General features: G+C 43.5%; 1 protein-coding gene across 9 annotated transcripts in view; it reads left to right on the top strand.

The window, feature by feature from the left end:
* OXR1 (oxidation resistance 1) overlaps positions 1 to 27099 on the top strand; it is a 452056-nt gene that overhangs the window by 262005 nt on the left and 162952 nt on the right. The window contains exon 1 of one of the 9 annotated variants that reach the window (XM_043539190.1): positions 22946 to 23027. The exons of 7 other annotated variants lie outside the window; for them this stretch is intronic. In XM_043539190.1, coding sequence (XP_043395125.1) covers positions 22994 to 23027 — 34 coding nt within the window. In that variant the 5' untranslated portion in view covers positions 22946 to 22993. Of the gene's footprint in view, positions 1 to 22945; positions 23028 to 27099 lie in introns of those variants that run through there. One more of the 9 variants, XM_043539192.1, reaches the window with a different exon arrangement.

Genomic DNA, 27099 nt, shown 5'->3' with positions numbered 1-27099 from the left:
CTTATCGCCCACAATTATTTCTGGTTTCTCGTCAGAACTGGTAGGCTTGTGTTTAAAGTTCGTTACATTCAGCTGGAAATCTGATAGAGGTTCAGTTAAGCATCCAAACTTTTTTTTATGTGAGTATTTGCACTCCAACTGTGAACCTTTTGAAATTTCACCATAACTGGCAGTGAGTCTGTACCCTGGACAACCCAGATCTTACCTAGAAGCATCAGGTCTCCAGTTTTCTGTATTTGTTATGTTAAAATGTATTTTTCAACTGGGAGAGGATGTTTGTTATCAGAATGCAGAGATTTTCCCACTGCATTCATTACTTGAAAGACTCCTTTAAGAGCCTGTCTTTCACTTTTTACTTTGAAAAGATTAAAGCTGTTTTGCCAGAACAAGTAAATATTTGGTATGAGATTGAAATACACGTAGCTCAGTGATAAGGTACAGTAAACAAGAATGTCTAATACTGATCTCTGTCCCATACCTAGTATACTGCTGCCCCCTGCTGCCCTCTAGTAGACTGAATCTCTTACTTTATGTTGTCAGTTTACATGACATTGCACACTAATTGTCTCCTTGTAGATGTATGTTCATTTTAAAACTATTATGCTTGGTTATTTTCAATCTCTTCTTCCAAAGAAAAACATAAAACCAGGTTTGAATTATTTCCTGGGAATGATGAAGGTATGTTTTTCCATTTGGTTTTCTACTACAAGAACAATGTTGCTGTTTAAGACATTTTTTTAAAAAATGTCATTGTTTGTAACAAAAATAAACCCTTGGTTTTTTTTTCTAACTAGACTTTTTTCTATTTAGAATGGAAATTGAAATTATTATGGGCCAGGTTCTGATAATCTTACTAATAGTGAGTAGTACCTTAATCCACAAGTGGCCCCATAGTTATCATGGTGCATGGTACTATTTCAGTCTTTCCCAACCAGGGGTACTCATAGGTCTTTCCAGGGTGTACATCAACTCATCTAGATATTTGCCTGCTTTTACAACAGGCTACATAAAAAGCACTACCAAAGGCAGAACAAACTAAAATATCATACAGGTATAAAATGGGCTTAGATTTCTGCCTGCATCTTTCTGACTTGGACAGGCAACTTTGAAATCTTTGTTTGTTTGTTTTGTTACCCAATTGAATTTTGTAAAGTATTGAATTTGGATTATGTTTGTTTAGTTTGCTGCTCTCACCTTGGATTGTTAGCTATATGGTTCAAAATGTAAAATGATGTTAGAGGCCACACTTGAGTTAGAAACCTGTCAATAATAACTTCATTTACACTCTGAAGCATTTTGAATATCATCCTTTCCCCTTGTCATGTCAACTATTTAGACTACTTGTCCCATCACACTCAGTGGTTGTTCTTTGCTTATGTCCTAGTAATGCTTTGACGGCTGAGCCCTGATCTCTAACGCTGCCTTCTGGTTTGTATGATGATTCTTAGCTTGCAGCTCTGGTGTATTTTCATGGAGATTTCATGGTTTTGCTAGTGGTTTCTGTTGCTTAAAAATCAACTTTACTCATTTTCTTTTACTACAATAAAGAGTAGAAATAGAGGAACAAATGATAAATTCCCTCTTAATCTTTGGGAGAATGAGAAATGTCATGCACATTAACCAGTAAAATAAGTAAAGGCCCTTAATAAAATGAATAAGTTGTTGTGTACACCACATGGTTGTTGCACAAATTTTATTACTCTTTAGTGGGTTACGAAAGAGACTACCTAAGTAGTGACAGAAAGAATGACAGACAAGAGGAGGAAGAGAGAATGGAGGTAAAGGACACTCTCTGCCATTTGTAATTATTCTGATGATTTGTGGGTTAATGGCTTGCTGTAGAGACCAGAAGGTGGCATGTGAGATGAACTATTATGCATATATCATATGCAGGGGGTTCCTAAACAGCCCTGTGCACCCCCTGTGCCTTCTGCCAGTTGGCATTGTGGGGTCCCTGGGTCATGGAAGCTTATTCCAGTGCTTAAATATCCTTTAATTAGAAAGTTTTTCCTAATATCTAACCTAAATCTCCCATGCTGCACATTTAGTCCATTATTTCTTGTCCTACCTTCAGTGGATATGGTGAACAACTGATCACCGTCCTTTTAATAATAGCCCTTAGCATGTTGGAAGACTTATCAGCCCCTTGGTCTTCTTTTCTCAAGACTAAACATGCCCAGTTTTTTTTTTAAACCTTTCCTCACAGGTCAGGTTTTCTGAACCTTTTGTTGTGTTTGTTGCTCTCTCCTGGACTCTCTCCAGTTTGTCTATAAATTTCCTAAAGCATGACATCCAAAACAGGACACAATACTCCAGATGAGGCCTCACCCGTGCTGTGTAGAGAAGGACAGTTACCTCCCATGTCTTATATATGACATGCCTGTTAATGTACTCCAGAATATCATCTTTTTTCACAACTGCATCACATTGTCATATTCAATTTGTGATCCACTATAACCTCCAAATCCTTTTCAGCAGTACTACTTCCGAGCCAGTTTAGTAGTTGTGTATTTGATTTTTCCTTTCTAAGTGAAGTACTTTGCACTTGTCTTTACTAAATTTCATCTTGTTAATTTCGGACAAATTCTCCAATTTGTCAATGTCATTTTGTATTCTAATCCTGTCTTCCAAAAGCAACCATCATCATCCATAAATTTTATAAGCATACTCTCTGCTCTGTTATCCAAGTCATTTGTGAAAATATTGAATAGTACTGAACCCAGAACAGACCCCTGAGGGATTCCCTAGATCTGTCCTCCCAATCTGAGAGCGAATCATTGATAATTACTCTGTGACTGTTTTTTTTCCCCCAACCAGTTATGTGCACCCACTTTATAGTAATTTAATCTAGACCACATTTCCCTGTTTTGCTTATGACAATGTCATGTGGGACTGTGTCAAAAGCCATATTAAAATCAAGATATATCATGTCTAAAACTTTCCCCCAGCCACTAGGCCAATAACCCTGGCCAAAAAAAAAAAAAAAAAAAAAAAAGGAGAGAGAGAGATTAGGTTGGAAATACAGTGGAAAATACAGTGAGGAGATTTATATACACACAGCAACCGATGAAGTGAGATGTAGCTCACGAAAGCTTATGCTCAAATAAAGTGGTTAGTCTCTAAGGTGCCACTAGTACTCCTTTTCTTTTTGCGAATACAGACTAACACAGCTGCTACTCTGAAACCTGTTGTATAATATAATGTTACTTATATCCTCAAAGGCTGTTGAAAACAAATGAAAACCAGAACATTTTGTTCAAATGGAGACTTAAAATGAGAGGTATAGTTCCAAAGTGGAGCACTGGGAGGGGAGCTATGTGGCTCCTATCTGGAGACCAGCAGTACCACTCTGGGAAGTAAAAGAATAAGTGGGGGCAGGAGAGTTGACACAGGAAAGAAAAAAGAGAAAGGTGAGGTTATGGAGGTATTACTAGATCCTTAAGCTTTGCAGGGGTTTCTTATTAGGAAAATTGTTGGGTAGTCAAAGAGTCAATAAGAAGTCATCCATGTACATCAGGAGTTTCTATTCCAGAGTTCCAAGAGTGAAACCCTCTCCTCAGCTACTATACTGTCTGAACAACGGGTAGAACTGAGGTAATCTGTGCCTTGGGCCTCTGCAACATCTCTCTGGGTGGACTTCCTGCGCGGATAGTATTTTCATCCTAAGTGATGCTGGCAGAGGGGAAATGTAGGAAAAAACATAAGGACAGATAGCAATGGGTTAAATGACTACTTGAAAGCAGTAGGTAAAGGCTACTATATAGCTTTTTATACTTTTTCCAGAGTAGTGGGCAGAAGCAGATTGGGGAACAGGAATCGGGGGGGGGGGGGGGGGGGGGGGGGGGAGGGAATGTAGTGATGCTTAGACTCACCAGTGCAGCACCTCCTGCTGGTAGTCTTGGGAATTAGCTCTTCCAGCCCAGAGCGCCCTCTGCAGGCCAGTGTCTCACCTGCCTTAGAGGCCTTCCTGCCCTCCGAGTCCCTCCTGGGTCCCAGTTCCCCTTACCCTGGGGTTCTGCCCACTGCAGTACCCACAATCTGGGTCTCCCCTCCCAAGGGAACCCCAACCCTCTAAATCCACCTTGTCTCAGTGGCTGCTGCTAGTCATCATCTAGCCCCTGCTCACTGGGGCAGACTGCAGTCTGTAAAGGCCACTCATCATTGACAAAGAGGTTAGGACCTGCTGCCTTTGCCTATCCTCAGGCTGCCCCTCTGAAGCCCCAGTACCTTTGTAGGCCTTCACCAAGGCCTGCAACCTGGGGGTTTACCAGGCTGGAGCTCCCCAGCTCCCTTTGCCTTTTCCCAGCACTGCTCCAGCTCTAGGTACTTAGCTCCCAAGCAGCTAGCCCTTCCCACTCTAGGGCTACAGTAAGACTCTTCTTCTGCTCCTGCCTCACAGTCCTCTTATAAAGGCTAGCTGGGCCCTGGTTGAGCTGGCCACAGCTGTGGTCACATACTCACTCAGCTTCCCTCAGCTGTTCTCCCCAGAGCAGCCCTCTCCCAGAGGTGTTTTAACCCCTTTAGGGCCAGAGTGGGGTAATCACTGTCAAACTGGACAGTCTCTACGTAAAAGAATAAATGGACACAAATCAGATGTCAAGAATTATAACATTCATAAACCAGTCGGAGAACACTTCAATCTCTCTGACACGAGATTACAGACATGAAAGTTGCGATATTACAACAAAAAAACTTCAAATCCAGACTCCAGCGAGAGACTGCTGAATTGGAATTCATTTGCAAATTGGATACAATTAACTTAGGCTTGAATAGAGACTGGGAGTGGCTAAGTCATTATGCAAGGTAACCTATTTCCCCTTGTTTTTTCCTACTCCCCCCCCCCCCGCCAGACGTTCTTGTTAAACCCTGGATTTGTGCTGGAAATGGCCCAACTTGATTATCATACACATTGTAAGGAGAGTGGTCACTTTAGATAAGCTATTACCAACAGGAGAGTGGGTTTGTGTGCGGGAGGGGGGAGAGAAAACCTGGATTTGTGCTGGAAATGGCCCAACTTGATTATCATACACATTGTAAGGAGAGTGATCACTCTAGATAAGCTATTACCAGCAGGAGAGTGGGGTGGGGGGAGGTATTTTTTCATGCTTTGTGTGTATAAAAAGATCTTCTACACTTTTCACAGTATGCATCCGATGAAGTGAGCTGTAGCTCACGAAAGCTTATGCTCAAATAAATTGGTTAGTCTCTAAGGTGCCCCAAGTACTCCTTTTCTTTTTGCGAATACAGACTAACTCGGCTGTTACTCTGAAACCTGCTGTGCTTCAGCTATTCCCAGCTGGTGGATGGCCTCTGGGGGCCATTCCTAACGGGTATACTTAGCCCCAGCCTAGCGGCTGCTCTATTCTGACAGACCCATAATCAGGTAACTGCAACTCAGCTAAAGAAAGAAGGAATTATAGGACAGTTTACAATGCTCAAAAATGTTTTTATTAAGATACTTTAAACTGTCACTAGCAAGATGAGGATTATAATCTGAGCGAATCTGTATGTAATTGTATGTGTAGGTGTGAGTAATAAGCTCATTCACACACTAACACAATATACAATAGAACCCCATTTATCTGATCTAATTGGGACCAGGGCCAGATTGGATAAACACAAATTCAGATAATCTGGAGAATGAGCAAAGAGCTCCAGCCCCAGGCGGTGAGGCTCGAGCTGTCAGCCCCGGGTGACGGGGCTCCTGCTGTCAGCCCCACATGGTGGGGCTTGGACTTCAGCTGAAGCATGCCCCGCAATTAAAACATGATCCAACTGGTGGCCCACAGGACAATTCCATCCAGCCCCCAAAAATGCATCTTCAGAATGGTGGCCTCTGCACAGTGTGACCTCACAGGCACTATACATGTGCTATCATGCCACATGGAATGTCAACTAAAAAGTCATGGAAGTGTAGAATTGATTACACAAGGTTTTAATGGGGACTTACCATTACGTATGTAAAGAAGAGACTATCTCTCTTTGCACAATTCAATAATTATTAATGAGACATCATGCCGTTGTACATTTCTGGCAGATTATTAGATTAAGTGCACTGAAGATGGTTAACGTATCTCTTTGAGGTTTGTATTCTGATCAGTGTTCACTCTAATTTTTCCCACCCATGTGCAGAATGAATTTTGTTATGTGCACCAATATGGAGGTGATGTGTGACACATCACCTTCATATTGGTGCACATAACAAAATTCATGTGGTGGGGGTGGAGCCGAGGGGTTCGGAGTGTCGGAGGGGGCTCAGGGCTGGGGCAGAGGGCTGGGGTGCAGGGGTGTGAGGGCTCCAGCTGGGGGTGTGGGCTCTGAGGTGGGGCCAGGGATGAGGGATGCTCAGGGGCTACGGCAGGGAGAGAGGACTCCCTCCAGCTCTCTCTCCCATCAGCAGCAGCACATGGGCTTGCAAGGAGAGGTGCCTCTCCCTGCCGTGGCAGCTCTGGGGATGGGGCTGCAGGATAAGCACCCCTCCCCCGGCCCCAGCAGGTCCGGGCCTGGGGAGGGCTGCCCCGGCCGCGGCTAGTCCGGGCTGCTCTGGCCACTCCACCCCAGCAGGTCTGGGTGCCCCGGCCACACCTGGGACCAGCCCGGGCTGCGTCACGCTGACCGGCCTGAGCTGCCCCGCCCCAAGCGTGGCTGGGCCTGATCCGGCTGTGGCTGGCCCGATCTGGTGGCGTCTGGGCCCGGGCCGCTCCAGCCACAATTGGGGCCAGCCTGGGCCATGCTGCAGCAGAGTTGGGACCGGGGGAGGGGCACCCCGCTCTGTGGCAGGTTGGGGCCAGGCTAGGTGTGGGCCCGGGGAGGGGTACCCCTCCCGCAGCCGTGGGAGGTCCCTGGACAGGTTCCTTGAGCGCCTGCACGGTGGTAAATAGGCTGCCGCACAGCCACGCAGCTTACAGGGAACTTACATTCTGATACCATGCATCTACTAAAACTTCACATATGCAGATAAAATCAATTGAAATATAGCTGTATAGAGTTCATAAGGTGCATTAATCTAATGTATTTCTACATGGAGGACTAAAAGAACCACGAGAGTGTAGAATTGAATACACAAGGCATTCAAGTGTAGAAATGAATCATCCATGATGGACCAGAGATATCTTTTTGTCTGTCATCTAAAAATTTGTTGCATGCCTTACAAAAAATGTTACCACACACCCCTGATATTGAGCAAAACTCTTAGGCCTTTACTTACTCCTTAGCCAAGCAACCTCCCTATTAAGATCTCTCCCTGCCCCAGCATCACAGGGGTTAGAAGCCACAGCTGCACTGCTAATGAGTTGAGAGCTATAATGTCCAACCCGCTCCTCAAAAGGAAGAACTGCAGCCATTGTAATCAGCCAATGGGAATTTTAATTGAGTCAGGATTGAGTAAAAACTGAGTGAAGGCTAATTAGCCAAAGATTTGGCTAATTAATATTATACTTTACGCAGTTTGCATGGAAGAGAAGCTAAACTGCCAGATGACTTTCAGGTCTGACAGTGCTTACTTGATGCTGCCCTTAGCACTGCCTTTCTGGGCAGCACTAACATTCAGGTATTTCTTAATGTGTTGTGTCATTACTATCACCCTGCCTGACATCAGTTCCTCACCACCAGCACAGTTGTACTGCTCTCAGTCTCTGCCTTTCCTTGCAAGGTACAGTAAGGCTACCAAAATGAAGGAAATTAAAAGTAATCGCTGCACATAAAGAAAGCATCAGAAACCATTCCTGCTCGTTTTAAAACCTAAACCACCCCCATAAAACTTTAGAACCTATAATCTCCTCTATGAATTAGCCTTTCTTCGCAATACTGTGAAATTACACACTTATTACAATGCTCCATCATGCTGAGATTTTCTTTTGTAAATTCTCTTCTCGGCATCATTTGCTTTTGTCTCTTTATACTTTTTTTTTTGTACCCTTCTTTGTCTTCTCTCATTCTCCCTGTCCAACACTCTTTCTCCCTACAATTTTATCCTCCTCCCTCCCTTTGTTCCTTTCCTCTTTGTGTCTGTTTCCTTCTCCTCCTATTCAATAAGTCAAAGACATTGATGCAAAAGCTAAAGATTGGATTTTGTGCCTGCTATGCTCCATCTGCCTGGTGACACAGCCATAACAGTATAGCTATCAACAAAAGGACACGGGGATCTCTAGGTAAAAAATCCATGTGCAGGGGACAAGAAACTGCTAGTTGAGACTCACTGAGTAGGGAAAAGGGGATTAGCACTCGGACACCACAACAATGGGCCTGGAATAAGCACCACAGCTAGACAGGAGGCAAGACACATCAAACAGGCAGATGTCCCAACCGCTGCAAGGAAATCCCACATTATAATTATTAATTACTTGTATTACATTAGAGCTGACAGGCTCCAAACAAGACCAGGGTCCCATTATGTTAGGTGCTGTCCACACTCATTGTAAAGAACCTAATAAACTTCAATAAACAAGTCAGACAAAGGGTGGGACAAATTTTTATCCCCATTTAAACAGACGGACAACTGAGGCACAGAAACATTAAATTATATGCCCAAGGTCAAACAGGAAGTTTATAGTAGTATTAGGAATTGAATGTAGAGAACATAAGAATGGTCATACTGGGTGAGACCAGTGGTCCATCTAGCTCAGTATCCCATCTTCCAACAGTAGCTGGTGCCCGATGGTTCAGAGGGAATGAACAGAAACAGGTATTTATCAACTGATCCATCCCTTGTCATCCAGTCCCAGCTTCTAGCACTCAGAAGTTTAGGGACACCAAGAGCATAGGGTTGTGTCTCTGACCATCTTGGCTAATAGCTACTGATGGACCTATCTTCCATGCACTTCTCTTATTCTTTTTTGAGCTCAGTGATACTTTTGATGTTCACAACATCCCCTGGCCATGAGTTCCACAGTTTGATTGCATTGTATGAAGAAGTACTTCCTTACGTTTGTTTTAAACCTGTTGCCTATTAATTTCATTGGGTGACCCCTGGTTCTTGTGTTATGTGCAGGAGTAAATCACACTTCCTTCTTCACTTTCTTCACACCATTAATCATTGTATAGACCTCTAGCTCATCCCCCTCCTCGGTTGTCTCTTTTCCAAGCCGAACAGTTCCAGACATTTTAATCTCTCCTCATATGGAAGCTGTTCCATACCCCTAATCATTTTTGTTGCCATTTTGTTGTTCCCTGTACTTTTTCCAATTCTAGTATCTTTTATTTGAGATGGGGTGACCAGAACTGCACGCAGTATTCAAAGTGTGGGCGTACCATGGATTTATATAGCAGCATTATGATATTTACTGTCTTATTATCTATCCCTTTCCTAATGATTCCTAATATTCTATTAGCTTTTTTGACTGCTGCTGCACATTGAGTGGATGTTTTCAGACGTAACCACGATGACTCCAAGATCTCTTTCTTGAGTGGTAACAGCTAATTTAGACCCCGTCATTTTGTATATATAGTTGGGATTATGCTTTCCAATATGCATTACTTTGCAAACACTGAATTTCATCTTCCATTTTGTTGCCCAGTCACCCAGTTTTGTGAGCTCCCTTTGTAATTCTTTGCAGTCTTCTTTGGACTTAACTATCATGAGTAATTTTGTATGATCTGCAAACTTTGCCACCTCACTGTTTATCCTTTTTTCCAAATCATTTATGAATACATTGAACAGCACTGGCCCCATTACAGATACCTGGGTGACCCTGCTATTTACCTCTGTCTACTGCAAAAACTGACCATTTATTCCTACCCTTTGTTTCCTATCTTTTAATCAGTTACTGATCCATGAGGGCCTTCCCTCTTGTGCAATGACTGTTTAATTTGCTTAAGAGCCTTTGGTGAGGGTCCTTGTCAAAGGCTTTTTGAAAGTCCAAGTATGCTATATCTACTGGATCACCCTTGTCCATATGTTTGTTGACACCCTCAAAGAATTCTAATAGATTGACAAGGCATGGCTTCCCTTTACAAAAGCTGTGCTGACTCTTCCCCAGCATTTTGTGTTCATCTCTGATTTCCTGCATCCCAGTCCAAAGCATCAACCACAAGACTAACCTAACATCTTGGGCTTTCCACAGTGTGCAACACCATTTGTGGGACGGCCAAGTCCTACCTAATTCTCTCCAGGCCTCTCCAATGTGGCAGTCATGGAAGCCGTGCTCACATGCAGAGATATAACTACATAAAACAAGTTGTGTACGAAGAAAATAGAGTGCAAGTGCATACGTCTGCATTTGTACTGAGGAAGTCAACATCCTAGTAAAAAACTGAAGGGCCATGCTCCCCTTACTATCCCAACTTCAATAGTTGTTACTGTGCCATCACCTTTCCCCCAGCGTAGCAGGATATTAGTGTACAGAGGGGGATTCCATCAAACACAGTGCTCATATGGGAGCATAGTTGGAGGGTGATTGATGCCATAGAAAGTGGCCCTGCACCCAGCTTTCTTAGCATTCTTTCTTCTCCCCCATGTTTGCTTTGTGGACTTGGGATTGTGAGATTTCCATTGCTTCAAGGGCCCCTGCTGCTGCTTCCTCCTTCCTTCCACCTGTTTACTGCTGGGATTTTCTCCATTCTGTCTGCATAAGCAGCGGGAAGCATGTGGGCCATAGAATGGACACAGGAGTGATGGAAATGCTGTAGTGTAGTATCTGAATTTAGTTCAGACCCCTGCTGTCAGGACAGGGCATGTCTTCATGTGTGCCAAAGAACAGCAGCCAGTGAGTGGGCACAGGGAAAAAATGAAGTAAGAAGATTGCATTTCTTCCACTAACGTGAACCATAATCCAATGATGGAATGTGGGGGATGGGATCCATGGTAAAGCAATCTGGACATCTTTAGGACTATATTCTGCCCTGTTCTGCCAGCGCTGCTCCCACCAAAATCAAGAGTTTTGCAAAGAAATCAGTGGCAGGTTATGGCTTTGAACACATAGCTATGTGAATGTTCTCAAAGACAAAGTTTGCCAATGCACTATATTTAGTCCTGTACTTTCCCACCATCAAAACCTCTCATCTCAAATCTGTGCAAAATGCCCTCAGGGAGACATGCATTTTTGTATTCAAAAAGAAGGTAAGAAAAGTGTATCTGGCATTAAACAAATCTCTGTCAAATGCATTTGTTTAATTCTTATATTATGTGCAGGGTTTGAGTTGAAAGCAGTTAACAAGGGGAATTGTCCTCCCTTTTCTGTTTTCTCCTGATTAACCCTCGGCCACCAAGGCACTAGCCAGTTTTCTAATAACTGGGAATAGAATTTTGCAGGGCAGGTAATGGATGCTAATGTGAGAAGTCACAGATCATTTTCAGCACCTGGGTGGAAACAGGCCACCTGTCACCTGGGAAACAGGGTGGAATTCAGTCCATCTGAGCACTCTGCTCTGCTGCTGGAAGTCCTCATTGATCTCCAGTGTATGCTTCCCACACAACCCACTTCCCAGTTGGTGGCTCACATTTGGATTCAAGGCTGTTAGGTCTTGAACCTGGGGGAGGTGAGGCAGTCAAAAGTGCATGACCAGGAGAGAACTGGAATGGAGACTCTTGGTGTCATTTTTGACCATGCCCACTCCATGGAACTGTGATATTTATACCAGCTGAGGATCTGGCCCATTGTTTCTGCACTGGAGGAACACTTGCATGATATTACTGTCTGGATGAATTGCAACTATATTGGTTTCAACCTTGAAAACAGAAGTCTTCTTGCCTAGAGATAAACAATAGAAGACTCGCTCCTTTTGTATAGCACTGCTCAAAGAAGGGACTATTCAAAATAGTGAGTCAGGTTAAGAAGCTTGATATCACTCTTGACCATGCCCTGGAATGGAAAACCACATCAGAAATGCTTCATTCAATTGTATAGTTTGTCTAAAGGAGCTTTGCCAATTTACACCACCTAAGGATCTCACTGTGAATTTGAAGGGCACCTGGGAGAAGAGATCCTACTATGTGGATCCTCCCTAAAAGAGAGCACAACAGTGCTATGGATTTCATTGAGCTCCACAGGTGCTTCATGGCCTGGTAGACAGGAGGACTAAAGGGCTTCTATATCCCCTGCCCATAGCTATCCAGCAAACTGCCCAAATAATGGGCTGTGTGCGAAGGGAGGATTTAGGACTATGAGCATGTGTAACCCCATCAATTTTAATAGCTGTTCACATCAGAGTGAAGACTGTACCTTACTGTTACATGATTGATTGAAGGTACAGAATGTTAAAATAGTGTGATGAGTTATGGGATAGAGGAAGCTTAATTACATGGAGTAGTTTATATATGATGATAGAGCAGTTTCTCATACAGTTGACTGCTCTTGACATGATATGGTCAAGAAAACAAAACCTTATCATCTGGGAACTGTCACTGTCATAAATATAAAGGGAAGGGTAAACCCCTTTAAAATCCCTCCTGGCCAGAGGAAAAATCCTCTCACCTGTAAAGGGTTAAGAAGCTAAAGGTAACCTTGCTGGCACCTGACCAAAATGACCAATGAGGAGACAAGATACTTTCAAAAGCTGGGAGGAGGGAGAGAAACAAAGGGTCTGGGTCTGTCTATATGCTGCTTTTGCTGGGGATAGACCAGGAATGGAGTGTTAGAACTTTAGTAAGTAATCTAGCTAGGTATGTGTTAGATTATGATTTCTTTAACTGGCTGAGAAAAGAATTGTGCTGAATAGAATGACTATTTCTATCTGTGTGTCTTTTTTGTAACTTAAGGTTTTGCCTAGAGGGATTCTCTATGTTTTGAATCTAATTACCCTGTAAGGTATCTACCATCCTGATTTTACAGGGGTGATTCCTTTACTTCTATTTACTTCTATTTCTATTAAAAGTCTTCTTGTAAGAAGAGTGAATGCTTTTTCATTGTTCTCAGATCTAAGGGTTTGGGTCTGTGGTCACCTATGCAAATTGGTGAGGATTTTTACCAAACCTTTCCCAGGAAGTGGGGTGCAAGGGTTGGGAGGATTTTGGGGGGTAAGACATGTCCAAACTATGTTTCCCAGTAAACCCATTTAGAGTTTGGTGGTGGCAGTGGATATTCCAAGGACAAAGGATAAAATTAATTTGTACCTTTGGGGAAGTTTTAACCTAAGCTGGTAAAAGTAAGCTTAGGAGGCTTTCATGCAGGTCCCCACATCTGTACCCTAGAGTTCAGAGTGGGGGAGGAACCTTGACAGTCATAAACTGTTCTCTTGCCCTATGGTGAGTTGCCAAAGGCTATGTAATGAACCTAGCAGAATCTAGTATAAATTAAGTAATCTTTCAAGAATTATTTTTTTGGTACCAAAGTTAACATGCATTTTTAAAAAAATGTCTTGAAGATATATTTCCAGGCACTCCATGCATATCCACAATATCAACTGTATAAAATGAACTACTATCTTTATTGAGATAAGCAGCGGTTATTTGGTGAAGGAGACCGTTCTCTTCAGTCCAGACATCAAAGATTGTCGGGGGGAGGGAGTTAAGTTCTTAGCAATGCGGGGGGGGGGAGGGAGTTAAGTTCTTAGCAATGCAGCTGTGAAAAATGTCTGTGCTTTGTGCATGCTCAGTAGGTAATGTAGCTTATTCTAGGGAAGTATTGGCAGAGTAGGCTGTTTAAGAGAGCAGATTATAATTCATGTTTTCAGAGTACAGCTGTTTTAATTGCACTTGCAGATTTTGAAAGGGATAATTTGTTCTTTGGGGATTGTTTGTACACTTTCTTTTCAATATTTTGTTTATCACTTATGTAGAGAATAGCAAAAAACAAAACAAAACACCAGACAGGCGACTCCATGGTTGGTTTATTGCCATATGTGAGAACACTTCTATTTCTACTTACATTTCTTGCTGTGATAGTGTGTGATCAGTTATTGTAGAAATCAAGTGTTCTTTCTATGGTACTGCAAGAGCGTAGTCTCAGCTTGTGTAATGCCTGATTTGAGTGAGCAAACTACATTCTTTATTAGAGAAAGCAGAACAGAAAATTTAGAGATTTCATTTAGAGAAGTCCAGTGGCTAAAACCTCTCATATGTATTATTTATTCAGAAATAATGCAAGAAAAAAAGAGTAGACTTGTGAGGAATAGCAGTTACTGTACTTGGTCAAGTGCAACCGAATGAGTTGTGTAATTCTTTTTTGGAAGCAATCAAATTCCTCACATGGCTAGTCAGCTTCAGAACTTCCTAATTAATGTAGAAAGGAGAATTGCAGTACTTACTAGCTATTGTGTTTGCTGAAGCTAGGGTTGCTAACCCTCCAGGATTGTCCTGGAGTCTCCAGGACTTAAAGATTAATCTTTTATTAAAGATTATGTCATGTGATGAAACCTCCAGGAATATGTCCAACCAAAATGGGCAACCCTACCTGAAACCCCCTTCTTTCCCATCCTGCCACCTGCAACAGTTAGCAGAGGTAGACAGCAATATCCCAAGAAGTGTGCATGTCTTGGGCAGAGGGGGAAACTACCTGAGAATGCTTCATTGGGTGGTGAAGATGGTGGAGCTGCCCTATAAACATACACTCATGTAGCCTTAAAATTTCACCTGTTCGGTAACGGATTTCCTTTCCTCAGAGTGAGTTCCACTCATGAACACAAAGTCCCTATAAACAAAACACTTTCAAAATATTGGAGGTCAGGCAGAACTGTAAGATTCCACTATCGTAACAAGCCAAAGCCTCAGCCCCCTCTGCACATGTGGTAGAAAAACACCTCTTGTGCAATGACCTTGACTAACAGTGGAGCTGGCTGGCCAGCATGATTATTACAATTACTGTGCCAGAACTTCTGCTGGATTTTTATGTCAATAAGACATACAGAACAGTGTGCTACATGGCTAGCCTTACCTGTAGTGGAGTATCTGAGACAAGGGGGAAATGTAGTCAGAGCTACTAGCTGGTTAATATGGATCTCTCGATTTTAAGGAAGGGAAAAGGTTTGTGGGGCGAAGAGGCCTGCTTTGGGTAAAATGAGGCTCTGTAATGACTATCCTATACCTCTCCCTCTTACAAGACTTTCATCCTCAAGATGAGGTAAACTGCCTATGCAACAGCCATGGTGGATTACAAAAGAGAGTAAAATTGTCCTGTGTGCAAGACACCAGCTGCAGCATGCCATGTAAGAGGTCTAATTGCTTCCTGCAGAAGACTTGATAAGTTCTGCAAATAATATCCTTCACTGCCTAGTTCTTATGCTTTAGGGCAGTGGGCCAGATACCGTTAGTTGGCATCATGGCATCCAAACAAATGAGGAAGTATTTAAACAGTCAAAAACCAGTGCAGATATCATGGTGTGTACCGAGATACACTTTCCAGCAGAGAACATCAGGTGGGCTGACCAGTCTGGGATCTTGCACCTGTGATTTAAAAGAGAAATCATCACCCTGAAACAGATTCATTTACCAAGAGGAAAGAGAGTAGCTTCCATTGCCGTGTATGTGGATTATTTTGGTTATATTAGGTCAGGGCTAGTGCTGGGCAGCTCTGGTGAATGGAAATCATTTATACTGAGACTCTAGTCCCTATTATCTCTTCATTAGAGATCTGCTCTCCTCTGCTCCTTCCAATGGCACCAAAATACTCTTCAGTACCTCTGCCAAAATGTACATCAACAGCATTCAAAAACCTGTTTTGCAGGCTTCTGTGCACTTGTATGTGGAAGGGGTGTGGAATGTTTATTATAACATCCAAATCCAATGGCCTTGGAAAGTAAATTTTATTAACTGGTTGTGCTCCATAATATTATTATCCCCATGATCAGCAATATAACAAAGTTAACTGCCCTGGGCAACTATTTTATATGTGCTGTCCTGTTAGCTGTCATTCAGGTGACCCCAACACAAACCATATCAATATAAGAAAAGTGCATTTCACAGAGGAAACTCTTTTTTCTGCCTTGGTATGTCTCTGCTTTCAACATGCTGGTTTCAAACTGTAAATGCACAACATCAATCTTCATAGCAATTAAGAACTGTGGGTTAAGTACAAAGGGCAACACTATACGGTGTAAGATTTACTGTATGTCTCATTTGCAAACAAATCCCACATTACTTCATAAATGATAGTAAAACGGCGACTGCTTTGAGAATCACAGCTTGAAATACAGGATTTAATACCAATAAAGGTGTCGAGCTTAATGTCCTCAGACAGAGAATGCTGAAGACGAGGCATAATAAAAAAACCTACAAATGATAGCTTATTGAGGTGGAAAGAGGTTATAAGTGGAACATGCATTAGTTTAGGACTTCTCATTAATTTAGACTCTCAAAATATGCTTATTTCTGAAAATAGTGATAGTACAAATAATAAGGAACATTGCAGACTGATTCAAAAGGGCTTTCAGTATTTTCGTTCAGTGCTAACAAATGGCAAAGGCAATTTCATTTAAACAAATATAAACAAGAGGCCAAACTGTCAAAAGAGGGAATGTGTATGACATGGAATAGTCATGCAGCATATGCTGTTGATCAGAATGGAGACCTGAGAGTTACTGGAAGGAGGGGAAGGAAATGCTTGAAACTTTCAAGTCAGTACATGTCTGCTGTAAAAAGGCCATCAAGGTCCTAAACCTGCATAGGCAGAGGGGCAGAATGTGAGTTCAAAATGTATGAAACTGACAGGAGATGAAGCATCTGCTAGACCTCAGGTGCTCTTTTAGAAATGGACTTAAGTTTTTAGCTTTTGAAAGTTTCAACCTTAGCTATATTTTAAAACCTGCAATAATTTTCCAGTCACAGGAAAGCAATAGTGAGTAATATAGATGCCAGTTCTCCCTTTTGTGATGCCTTTGGGGGCCATTTGGAATGCTAAGATGTCTTTTCACTTAAGAATCTTTTTTTGAAACTCAGATTCCCTGAATTCTTCTGCCTGTTCACAATGTATAAGATTCGTAAAGCTGGGAGTCTTCATCCCTACTGATGTATCCCACACAGTGTTTCTCAGATCCCCATGTTCTTAGATAATGCAGTGAAATGTGGCATATTTTAACTAAAGGTGGAGAAAATGCTCTCATCGTTCAGAATAATGATGTTTGTATTTTATCAGCTGCTCATATCACCAGGGGAGAGAAGACTGTGGCAGATGGTGCTCCCAAGAGTACAGCTCAGATGAAGAATTTTTTCTTTCTAAGATCTTTTTATCCAGTCAGTCACTATGTACTAAAAGTATCACCATTTAAGACAGTCAGCCTGGAAAAGGGCAGATAGGGAGATTTTTCACACATTCTCTACAATCTCAATCTTTCCAAGTGGCTCAAAGTCTTTTCCCACTGTCATAATTTTGAATGCCTCTCTAGTTTTTGAGGAGGTATTTTGATCTTTTTGATGTTCGTAGTTTGGTAAAAATGAAAGAAAATGTTTCCTTTAAGTAACAAAAACAACAAAATTCTGGTGACAGATTTAACTAATTGTTCATCTTACCTCTTTCATGGACACTTTCCAGCTTTTAATCCACAGCTGACTTTGAACACCACAAAGAGCATTTGTAGAATTTATCACTTTTGTCCAACAAAGTATTTAGAATTCTTCTGACCTTTAATTTATCAGAGGAGCCTTCAATTGCTTTGAAATCTTTCAGAGTCATATGTCCTGACTGTGTACGCCGTTTCTTTTCATTCCCAGAATAGAAATTGTTGCACCAGGCTTCTCTCTCTGATTCATTTCTAAACTCAGTAGAACACAGAAGAGGGACATTCTTCTTGTTTTATGTGCTCACAATGGGTTTGGGATTAAATTTTCAAATTTAGGGGCCTTAGTCGCACCTGCAAAGTATGTCTGGAGGTGCAGCCCTGGGTAATTGTTTCAGGAAAATATGCATTTGCACTCTCAAAATTAGTGTTTATGTACACAGTCGGGGACATGTTTGTTCAAGAACTTACTCAGCTATGTATGCATACCTGACATTCATGTTTTGTTGGTATGACTCTGGTGCCTAAATTTGCCCCATTGATATATGTCTGTTTTCTCTTAGAGACAAATCGTGCCTGTAAAAGGGTACACTCATAGAGTAAGAACAACTAGCCAAGTTCTGCTGCTTACAGAAAACCTATGTAGGGGAAAACTGTTCCCTATATGCATTTACTGAGAAGTGTTCCAAGGTGATGTGCTCCATGCCACAGTAGGAGACAATGGGAGATGATGTGGGGGGAAATGGAGGCACAGCAAGTAGATCCACAGCTAGAAAGATCCTGAGGCCAAATTTCCTAGTGGTGGAGAAGCGCAGGAGTGTGGACAGTTGCAAGAGTTGGTAACAATGTTAAGCTTGTGTATTGTCTGAAATATGCCATATTCATCTCAGTATTTATTCAACAGAACAGATTGAAAGTCAATTTTAAGGGTCCCTCACTCTGTGCACATATTTTATTTTTTAAGCAAAGGCCTCTTTGGCTATTTAAATAAATAAATTAGTGCTGAGTGTTTGCACAGTTAATTGCATGTAGGCTTGAATTCCTCCCCATCTAGCTGAAGATGCACTTACATTGCACCATCCATCTGAAAATCTCAGAGTGGTTCACACAGGCTAATAGATTTGTCTCACAAAACCTTTTGAAGTAGAGAAATATTATCCTTGTTTTCAGATTAGGAAACTGAGGAACACAGAGAGATACAGGAAGGTTAACATTTCAAAAAGTCTGCTGCCTCACTTGAGGGATCTCCTGGGCCTGATTTTCTAAGATGCTGAGCTTTGAGTGCTCCTGCTTATGGTTCTTAAATCACTGGGGACCATAGCTGCTCAGCACTGAGGTTATTTCTATACTGCAAAGAAAACCCTGTGGTGCTGTGCCTCAGACTCATGCTTGGGGGCTTGGGCTGGGGAGCTAAAAATAGCAGTGTAGACGTTTGGGCTCAGGCTAGAGCAGAGTTGGGCAAACTATGGCCCGCGGGCCACATCCGGCCCATCAGACCTTTTAATTCAGCCCTGTCGGGGAGCAGGGTCGGGGGCTTGCCCCGCTCTGCATGTGCCGTGGCTCCGCGCGGCTCCCGGGAAGCAGCTGGTATGTCCCCACTCCAGCTCCTATGCAAAAGGGAAGCCAGAGGGCTCTGCATGCTGCCGCTGCAGCTCCCATTGGCCGTGGTTCCCGGCCAATGGGAGCTGTGGGGGGCGGCACCTGTGGACAGGACAGCGCACAGAGCCCCCTGGCCGTGCCTCCGTGTAGGAGCCAGAGGGGCAACATGCCGCTGCTTCCGGGAGATGCTTGAGATAAGCGTTGCCTGGAGCCTGCACCCCTGGGCCCCCCCCGCCCCAGCCCTGATCCCCCTCCGAACCCCTTGATCCCAGCTTGGATCCACCTCCTGTACCCCAAACCTCTCATCCTGAGCCCCACACCAGAGCCCGCAGCCCCAGCCGGAGCCTTCACCCTCTGCCCCAACCCTGATTCCCCCTCCCGCCCCCCCAAACTCCTCAGTCCTATCCTGGAGCACCCTCCTGCATCCCAAACCCCTCATCCCCAGCCCCACCCTACAGCCCACACCCCCTGCTGGAGCCCTCATCCCCCCACACCCCAAAACCCCTGCCTCAGCCTGGAGCCTCCTCCTGTACCCTGAACTCCTCATTTCTGGCCCCACCCCAGAGCCCTCACCCCCTCCCACACCCCTACCCCTAATTTCGTGAGCATTCATGGCCCGCCATACAATTTCCATACCCAGATGTGGCCCTCAGGACAAAAAGTTTGCCCACCCCGGGCTAGAGCAAGGGCTCTGAAACCCGGTAAGTGGGGAGGGTCTCGGAGCCCGGGGACCGGGCCAAATGGGAATGTCTACACTGTTGTTTTTAGCTCCAGAGCCTGAGACAATCTGGGCACCAAAATCACAGGCCACTTTTGAAAATTTTGGCTCAACTGATTTGCCCAAGGACACACAAGGAGGTTGTGTCTGAGCCAGGAATAGAAATTCACGTTTTCTGACTCATCCTGTGCATTAACCACAAGACCATATTTCCTGCTTTGGGGTTTCTTCCTTAAAAGACATTTCAACTGGAACATTTACATTTTGCTGCTCAAACTTTTATGGCACTTTAGGACTGTGTCAGTCTGAGACCTTTGTGACTTCTTTGCAAGCAAACCTTGGATATATTTGCTCTGGTTGCCAGTGGATTTAGTGCTGTGCTCACTCTAATAGAAGTTATTTGTAAAGAACATGAGAATGTTTTACTTGACTACAGGATATTCTTTCAATATTTATTTTTAAAAAGAGGAAAATAAACACAACAAACAAAAAACCACCCCCAAATCTTTGTATTTAGTGTCCTGTATTAGAGGTTCTTCTCAGTAATACTTTCCTGATTAAACCCTCAGCTCTTCAGCTATGACATCAGTAGTAATGCCTTTGCCTTTGTGTAACATGTTGCCTTGGAGTATCAAAAAGTTCAAGGTCTCCCCCTTTCTAAGAGCAATAAACTCTAAAGATCTGCTTTAATTTTTTAATGCCAATTAATGACCTATACTGCGCATTCACCCAAGGGAGTAACGAGCCATAACTCCCTTGTGCCAGCTACCTGTATCACGGGGTGGGAAGCAGCTCCTTCAGAGCCACTGCTTCCTCTTTTACACAAGGAAGGGGTGGGCTGTGCCACCCTGTCATGTATAGGGCACTGCAGCAGTGCCAGCACCCCGAGGGACATACGCTGTGTCAGTGTGAGGCTGGTGCAGGATACATCTCCCCCCTTTTCTGAGTCACAGTCTGTTTCTAGGGCTGCTCCTGGTGTAAAACATACAGGGGACGTGTGGCAAAATCCCAGTTTAGCCCTTTAGTGGCCTGGCAATGTGTCTTTTCCACATATGCCTTCTTTTGTAGAGAACAATTTTAGAACCATTTATACCTGGAAATATTGTAAAAGTTCTTCTGGTCAATGCATTTTGGTGAATTCCTTTTCCATATGGTTACCTAACTTCACTACATATCTTTGAAGAGACATTTTGTATGTTTTCTGTGCTTGATCTGAACATGTGTTTTGTCAACCTGGGGCAGGGGAGTGATGTTTTCTGGGGGTCCTGGATAAGGCAACTGAGCTGAAGAGGAGGCCTAACACATTTGGACTTTGGGAGATGGCAGCGGCAGGTTGGCAGATAGTGAAGTAGAATGAGCTATTAAGCTCCCTCCATACTGCAGAGATTGTCAGCTTCTAGCCCACTCTCCCCCTTGTACTGCTCTGTATCCTGCTATCTATTTTTCTGGGCTCCCCTCCTCAGTCCTTGAGAGTTACCACTACTACCCGCCAAGTAATAGAGTAAACTTGGGGAAAGAAACAGCAGGAGCAATCTCCTAATATCAGAACAAAGGTCTGCCAGAGTACAAGAGAGGTATCCTGGCAACTGCTAGCGTCTCTATGAGGGAAGCACAGAGTTTAGCAAGTGAAATTCCACTTTTCAAACCTGTTGTTCTCAGTCCCCTCATTCTACACAGTTGCTCTTACCCTCAGCTTTCCATTTAGTTTTGAGAGGGGGGCACAGTACCGTTCCTCTTGACCAGATGTTGTGCGGGGGAGACACAGCTATTCAGCCCACTCCAATCTTCTTAAATGAGTTGCTGTTTGAAGCAGCTGCAGAGTCATTAGAGCTGGGGGACTGGAGCTGGGGGTCTCCCACGTCCCAGGTGGATGCCCTAATCTCTGGACTACAGAATCATTCCCCCCAACCCCCCGTCTTCATTCATTAGCCCAATGACTTTAAGTATTTATCCACAGTAGAATAGTCATTGGGCCAAAGAGAAAGAATGAGGGGGAATGATTCTGTGGTCCAGTGGTTCAGGCACCAAGCGTGGAGGTGCGAGACCCTGGGCCCAGTCCCATACTCCCATCTCATTTAGCCACAGTGAAACACTTCAACAGAAGACACTGAGGGACCCCACATCAGCATATCCCATAGCTCAGTGGTTTGAGCACTCACCTGAGAGATGGGAAGACCTCCCCCCCTTCAAATCCTTTCTCCAACTCTGGAAGAGAGAGGGGAATTTAACCTGGGTCTTCCATATCCTAGGCAAGTGCTCTAACCACTGGGCTAAAAGTTATAGGGTGGGCACCACATTTCCTCCTCCTCCAGCCGTTTTGTGTGGAGTGAGGCAGGTAGCTCATTCCCACAAGAAGCAGCTTAGGCCCCTAAGCTGCCTGACTCTAGGCAGTGGGTTCCCATTCACGGATTGCAAGCAGAAGTAGACACCTCCCTACAGCCTGGACTTACGCGCCTATCTCCATGAGAGGGATAGAGCGTAGCACATGCCGCTCAGTTGATGTCTTCCATTAGCTAACTTAGCTGGCTCCCTGCGAAGCGTACTGGGTTTTATGGATTACATCCTAAGGTGCCGACCTCTCCCTACTCATTGTCTAGGAGCCAGACACCTAACTTGGCTTTGTGGATCGCAGTTCCTGTGTTCCTGTGATTTTTCTAGGCCCCTAAAAGTTAGGTGCGATGGTGCTCCACTTTGCAACACCAGAGTCCTTTTGTCAATCCTGCCCGGACTTACCAAAAAAAGATGAAGAGGAAAAGTCTAACCATTCAGGATGAAATTCATCATAGTATAAAGGGGAAGTGTAAGACCCTTGCAAGGCACTTAAGTGGTGCACAGGGCTTAGTACCAGAGCTCTGTATTTGGGTGGGTTTATCCTTTAGAGAGTAAATTGAACGTTGCTTTTTGTGAAAGCCTTGCAGCAGTAATCAAAGACAAGGAATTAAAATGATAGGGAGCATCATATAAAGCTGCTGAATCTAAGAAGAGCAACTCTATGCAAACTCTACATTCTTAATCCAGTGCTCATACTATGCTGAGTGGCTTTGAAAGAATATAGCTAGCTAGATACAGTCTATTTTGATATTTCAGGGTAAATGTTAGTAACTGTCCCAAAAGGTTTGATGCACAAAGAGTGAGTAACTAGCCATATGTTTCCTACATGCTAATGTAGAAGTGAATGCTGGTGGGGGAGGGGACAAGAGTGGGAGAGCACATGTTCCCTAAAAAGGAAGTTTTATCAGGAAAAAAAGCAGAACTTCCCGCTAATAAGATCAACATCACTTGCTGGTTTTCATTCAAAAGAGAACTTCAGGAATGTCGTGCACAGATTTAGACAGCGCAGAAAAAGGTATGTATAACTAGGGTTTAAGCCACTGAATCAAGGGTATCTTAAAATAAGTCAGGTGCATCTCAGCTAGCCAAGAAAGATGCATAATTACTGCTGAATGAGGCGTTAACTAGAGAAAGCATTGCCGATATAGAGCTATGTGGTAAAAAAAATGTTGAGATGTTGATTAGAAAAACATCCCAAGAGTAATCAGAGGAAGAAGTGTAGGGCAAGGGCCTCTGCTGCCATTTTGCCCCATACTGCTGGTGGATTGGGATTGAGCACTGGACAAACCAGGTCAGAAGAGGATCACCCCAGTCATGGGGGAATAGGGGATATTGCCAGAGGAAAGGGGATGCATCTGGTGTGTCCCTGCACTGTGCCACACCCTGACTGTAGTTTTGGATACTTCCCCTTAGGATCTGGAATAATTTAACTGTTCATGAGGCTGCTTGCACTTTCTGCTCTTCACTGTGTAGGAACAGTACAAGTTTCACCCTTCCTTAACCTGGTACTAGAACTAAAATCTCCAGTGAACTGTTCTCCCCCTCAAGAGCCTGATCACAAGCCCACCGAAGGCAGTGGGAGCATTTGATATAAATTGTATTGTGTCCTCAAAGAAACAAAAACTTTCTCATTTAGTAAAATGCTTTTTCCTGAGGCAAGACACTGATTGTTCTGAGGTCGGTGGATCACACTGTTGATATTCAGAACGGGGTGGTCATAAGGCTAAGAAATGAGTTTTTGGTCACTGACTAGGCAGTCTTTGTGTCACATGACTCTTAATTCAAACCTTTCTAACAGTCTGATACAGCATGGTCAAATGGCCAGAGGTGGGATTAGGGGTTAGGAAATCCTCTGTTGTACAGTATACTCAGCTCTGCTATTGATTAGCTGTGTAGCTTTGACCATATTAATTCTTTCCGTGCCATGAACGAGTAGAAGAGTTGATTCAGGGCTGAAAGTCAAACTATATTATATTTGTACCAATAATATATTTGTTTACTTTTAAATTCAGCGTACTAGATACTGCTGAATATTTGGGCTGGCAAACTGTGCTTTATTACTGCAAGGAGAAAGAGACACAACGGGGCTGACGTCAGATGTTAATGAAAGGATTTCAGTTTATGTTTAAAAATACTAAATTTATACATATAATGTATGTTATATGGGAGAGTTCTTCCACTGTGGAATTTTGGTACACATATTAATTCTTTGCCTGATACAAGTGAAGTTATCTTGGAATATGTAAGTCTAGTAGCTATAGAGCATGGGATAGGACTTTAAGACGATACTGCAGAAAATTTCTAACATACACGGGTTAATGTCTGAGGTGATCAGTAAAATGTGAGTTCTGCACTGAAACCTAATTTGTGTAATCTGTGTACAGTAACTCCTCACTTAACATTGTAGTTATGTTCCTGAAAAATGCGACTTTAAGTGAAACGATGTTAAGCTAATCCAATTTCCCCATAAGAATGAATGTAAATGGGGGGGTTAGGTTCCAGGGAAACTTTTTTTTGCCATACAGTACAGTAGTATAGTTGGGAGGTGCCCCCGCCTCACTCCACACAGGCACAACCCACTGGCACTGCAGACAATGAGCCAGGGCAAGGAGGCTGAAGGTGCTGTAGGCTAGGAGGAGCACGTTGTACAGGGGCAGCTTCCCTTACTCTGCAAGCACCAGGGGCGGGGGGGGGGGGCTCAACCCTCGGCCCGCCCAGTCCACCCCTTCCCTCAAACCCCCCATCAGTAACCTGCCTCTTCTTCCCCCCTGCCTTTACTCCCTACACCGCGTCCTCGCTCCTCCCTCCTCCCTCCGCCTCATGCCCGTGGCAATCAGCTGGTGTTCAGGAGGCAGAAGGGAGGGGAGAGGAGCGAGGACACAGTGTGCAGGCTCTCCCTCCCTCCCCTGCCTCCCGAACACCACAAGCCAGCTGATTGCCACACATGGAGGGACGGGGGAGGTGCGCCGTGTCCTCGCTCCTCCCCCCGGCAATCAGCTGGCTTGCAACACTCAGGGGGCAGGAGCGCAGGGGGAGAAGCGAGGACTCGGTGCGCAGCCTCCCCTCTCCCTCCCTCCTGCCTGCGTCAATCAGCTGGTTTGCGGCGTTTGGGAGGCAGGGGAGGGAGGGGGAGCCTGCGCACCAAGTCCTTGCTCCTCCCCACTCCCTCAAGAACACTGCAAACCAGCTGATTGCCATGGGCAGGAGGCGTGGGGAGGAGTGGGAAGGCGCTGATTTGAGGGGTCTGCCGGCAGGCGGGGGGCATAGGGGAGCTGATGGGGGGCTGCCAGCTGTGGACAAAGCAGGCAGCCAAACGACGTTATAGCAAAGCGTTGCACTACTTTAAATAGAGCATGTTCTGTAATTGAGCAGGGACGTAAGATCGAAACAATGTTAAGTGAGAGGATGTTAAGTGGGGAGTTACTGTAGTCTTGAAAAGGGCTGTAATATGGTACTGGACTTTCATCACTGTGGGGATCCTTGTAGCTGCATTAGTTATGCTACTGGACCTAATTCTCATATGCACTAAGGCCCATTTAAACCACTCTGACAGTGTAAAGGGGCTGAAGTGTAAATGAAAATCAGGCTCTGTTGTCTCTAAAGTAAGAGAGTTAGGAAGCTCATTATAAAGACACAATATGTTAACAAGAAGATGATGGACATTTAATGAGCTTTAGAGAAAGAACAGCTTCAGTCAGACTATACTGCAGGCATGAAAAAAGAGAATTAAGGCACACATTGACTGTGTTCTTCAGAGTCAAATGACTGATCTATAATCACTTCTTGATTCTGCATTCTGGAAGCAAAATGTAGTTGTATCACTTATGCTTACACAAAGAAAGAGGTGATTAGCTAGCAAATGCAATGAATCCATCAACCACTTAAGTCTTTTTCCAAATTCAGTTTCAAAATACTGTACATGATGAAAAAACAGAGAATGTCAATAAGAGGAGGAGACAGATACAGAGAGACATCTGTGTACAGCATCAAAAATTAACTTTGTTCTGCTGAGGTCTCACCAAGTGGGTATCATTAAAAGAGCACGTGCACAAACACAAAATCCCATTAAGATCAGGATTGATCCTCTCAAAAAACACAAAAAGCTCTAAGCAGAACAGCTAGTTCCTTTTCTAATAAACTGATCTTGACCAATTAAATATGAATTGAAGTCCTAAAATATATTTCCATAAACATTTGATAATGTAGCCGTTTCTCTCTCTCGCTCTCTCACAGAGAGTGAGTGTTAAGGAAATAAAGAAAAGAAATGTGATTGAACTTTTTTTTTTTCAGTTCCCCATAACCATATAGTGCACATTCTGTCATTTAATTTTGGAAATGATTTCCAGCATAACAGAGTAGGTTATAGTCCACAGAACCTAATTTTCAGAGTTGCCTCGCAGTTGAAGTCAATAGAGACTTTTGGTGCTCTGGACCTCTTTAAATCATGCCTCAGGCATCTAAAGTTATGTGTCCAACAGACACACCCAAAATTGAAGATCATTTTTGAAAACTCCGGTTTCATTCAATTCCCATACTGTTTTGCAGGAAGAGACTGTAAAAAGCTTTTAATCTTTAAATTCGTCTTACATTCAACCTCTTCCATTGTAATGTGCAGAGCGGTACTCTGAATCAGTTCATATCTCTTGATTGGACTGCAGTAATATCTCATGCTTGATTGTACTGTATTATAATTTTATTTTCCTTCCATCATCACAGCCTAATTTTCTTTAACTTATGGCATTCCACTTTTTGAAATCCTTGCATAGATGCAAGAATAAATATTAGGCAGGTTTTCTCGCCAGAATTCCAGAGATTCCTATAAAAGAGGAAAGGACCTGTTGGGTAAACCAGTACAAACCAGTGTAGTTTGACCTTGGATTAACACTGAATGTAAAAACTAAAAACAATACTTATGTAATTAACAACATGTACAACAGAGTAGACAGAGCCCATACAGGCCAGAGGAACTAACAACAAACTCAGATATCTTTACAATAACATCTGACAGGCATGACTTGTCAGTTGGAACTCATTAGATTTGATAAGACAAAAGGAAACTTGAAGGCTTGTGGAATCTAAAACCCTTC

This window comes from Chelonia mydas, chromosome 2 (assembly GCF_015237465.2).
Source record: "Chelonia mydas isolate rCheMyd1 chromosome 2, rCheMyd1.pri.v2, whole genome shotgun sequence".
NCBI classification, from domain to species: Eukaryota; Metazoa; Chordata; order Testudines; family Cheloniidae; genus Chelonia; species Chelonia mydas.
The sequence above is the reverse complement of the archived record's forward strand: the minus strand, read 5'-3'. Positions and strand labels throughout refer to the sequence as shown.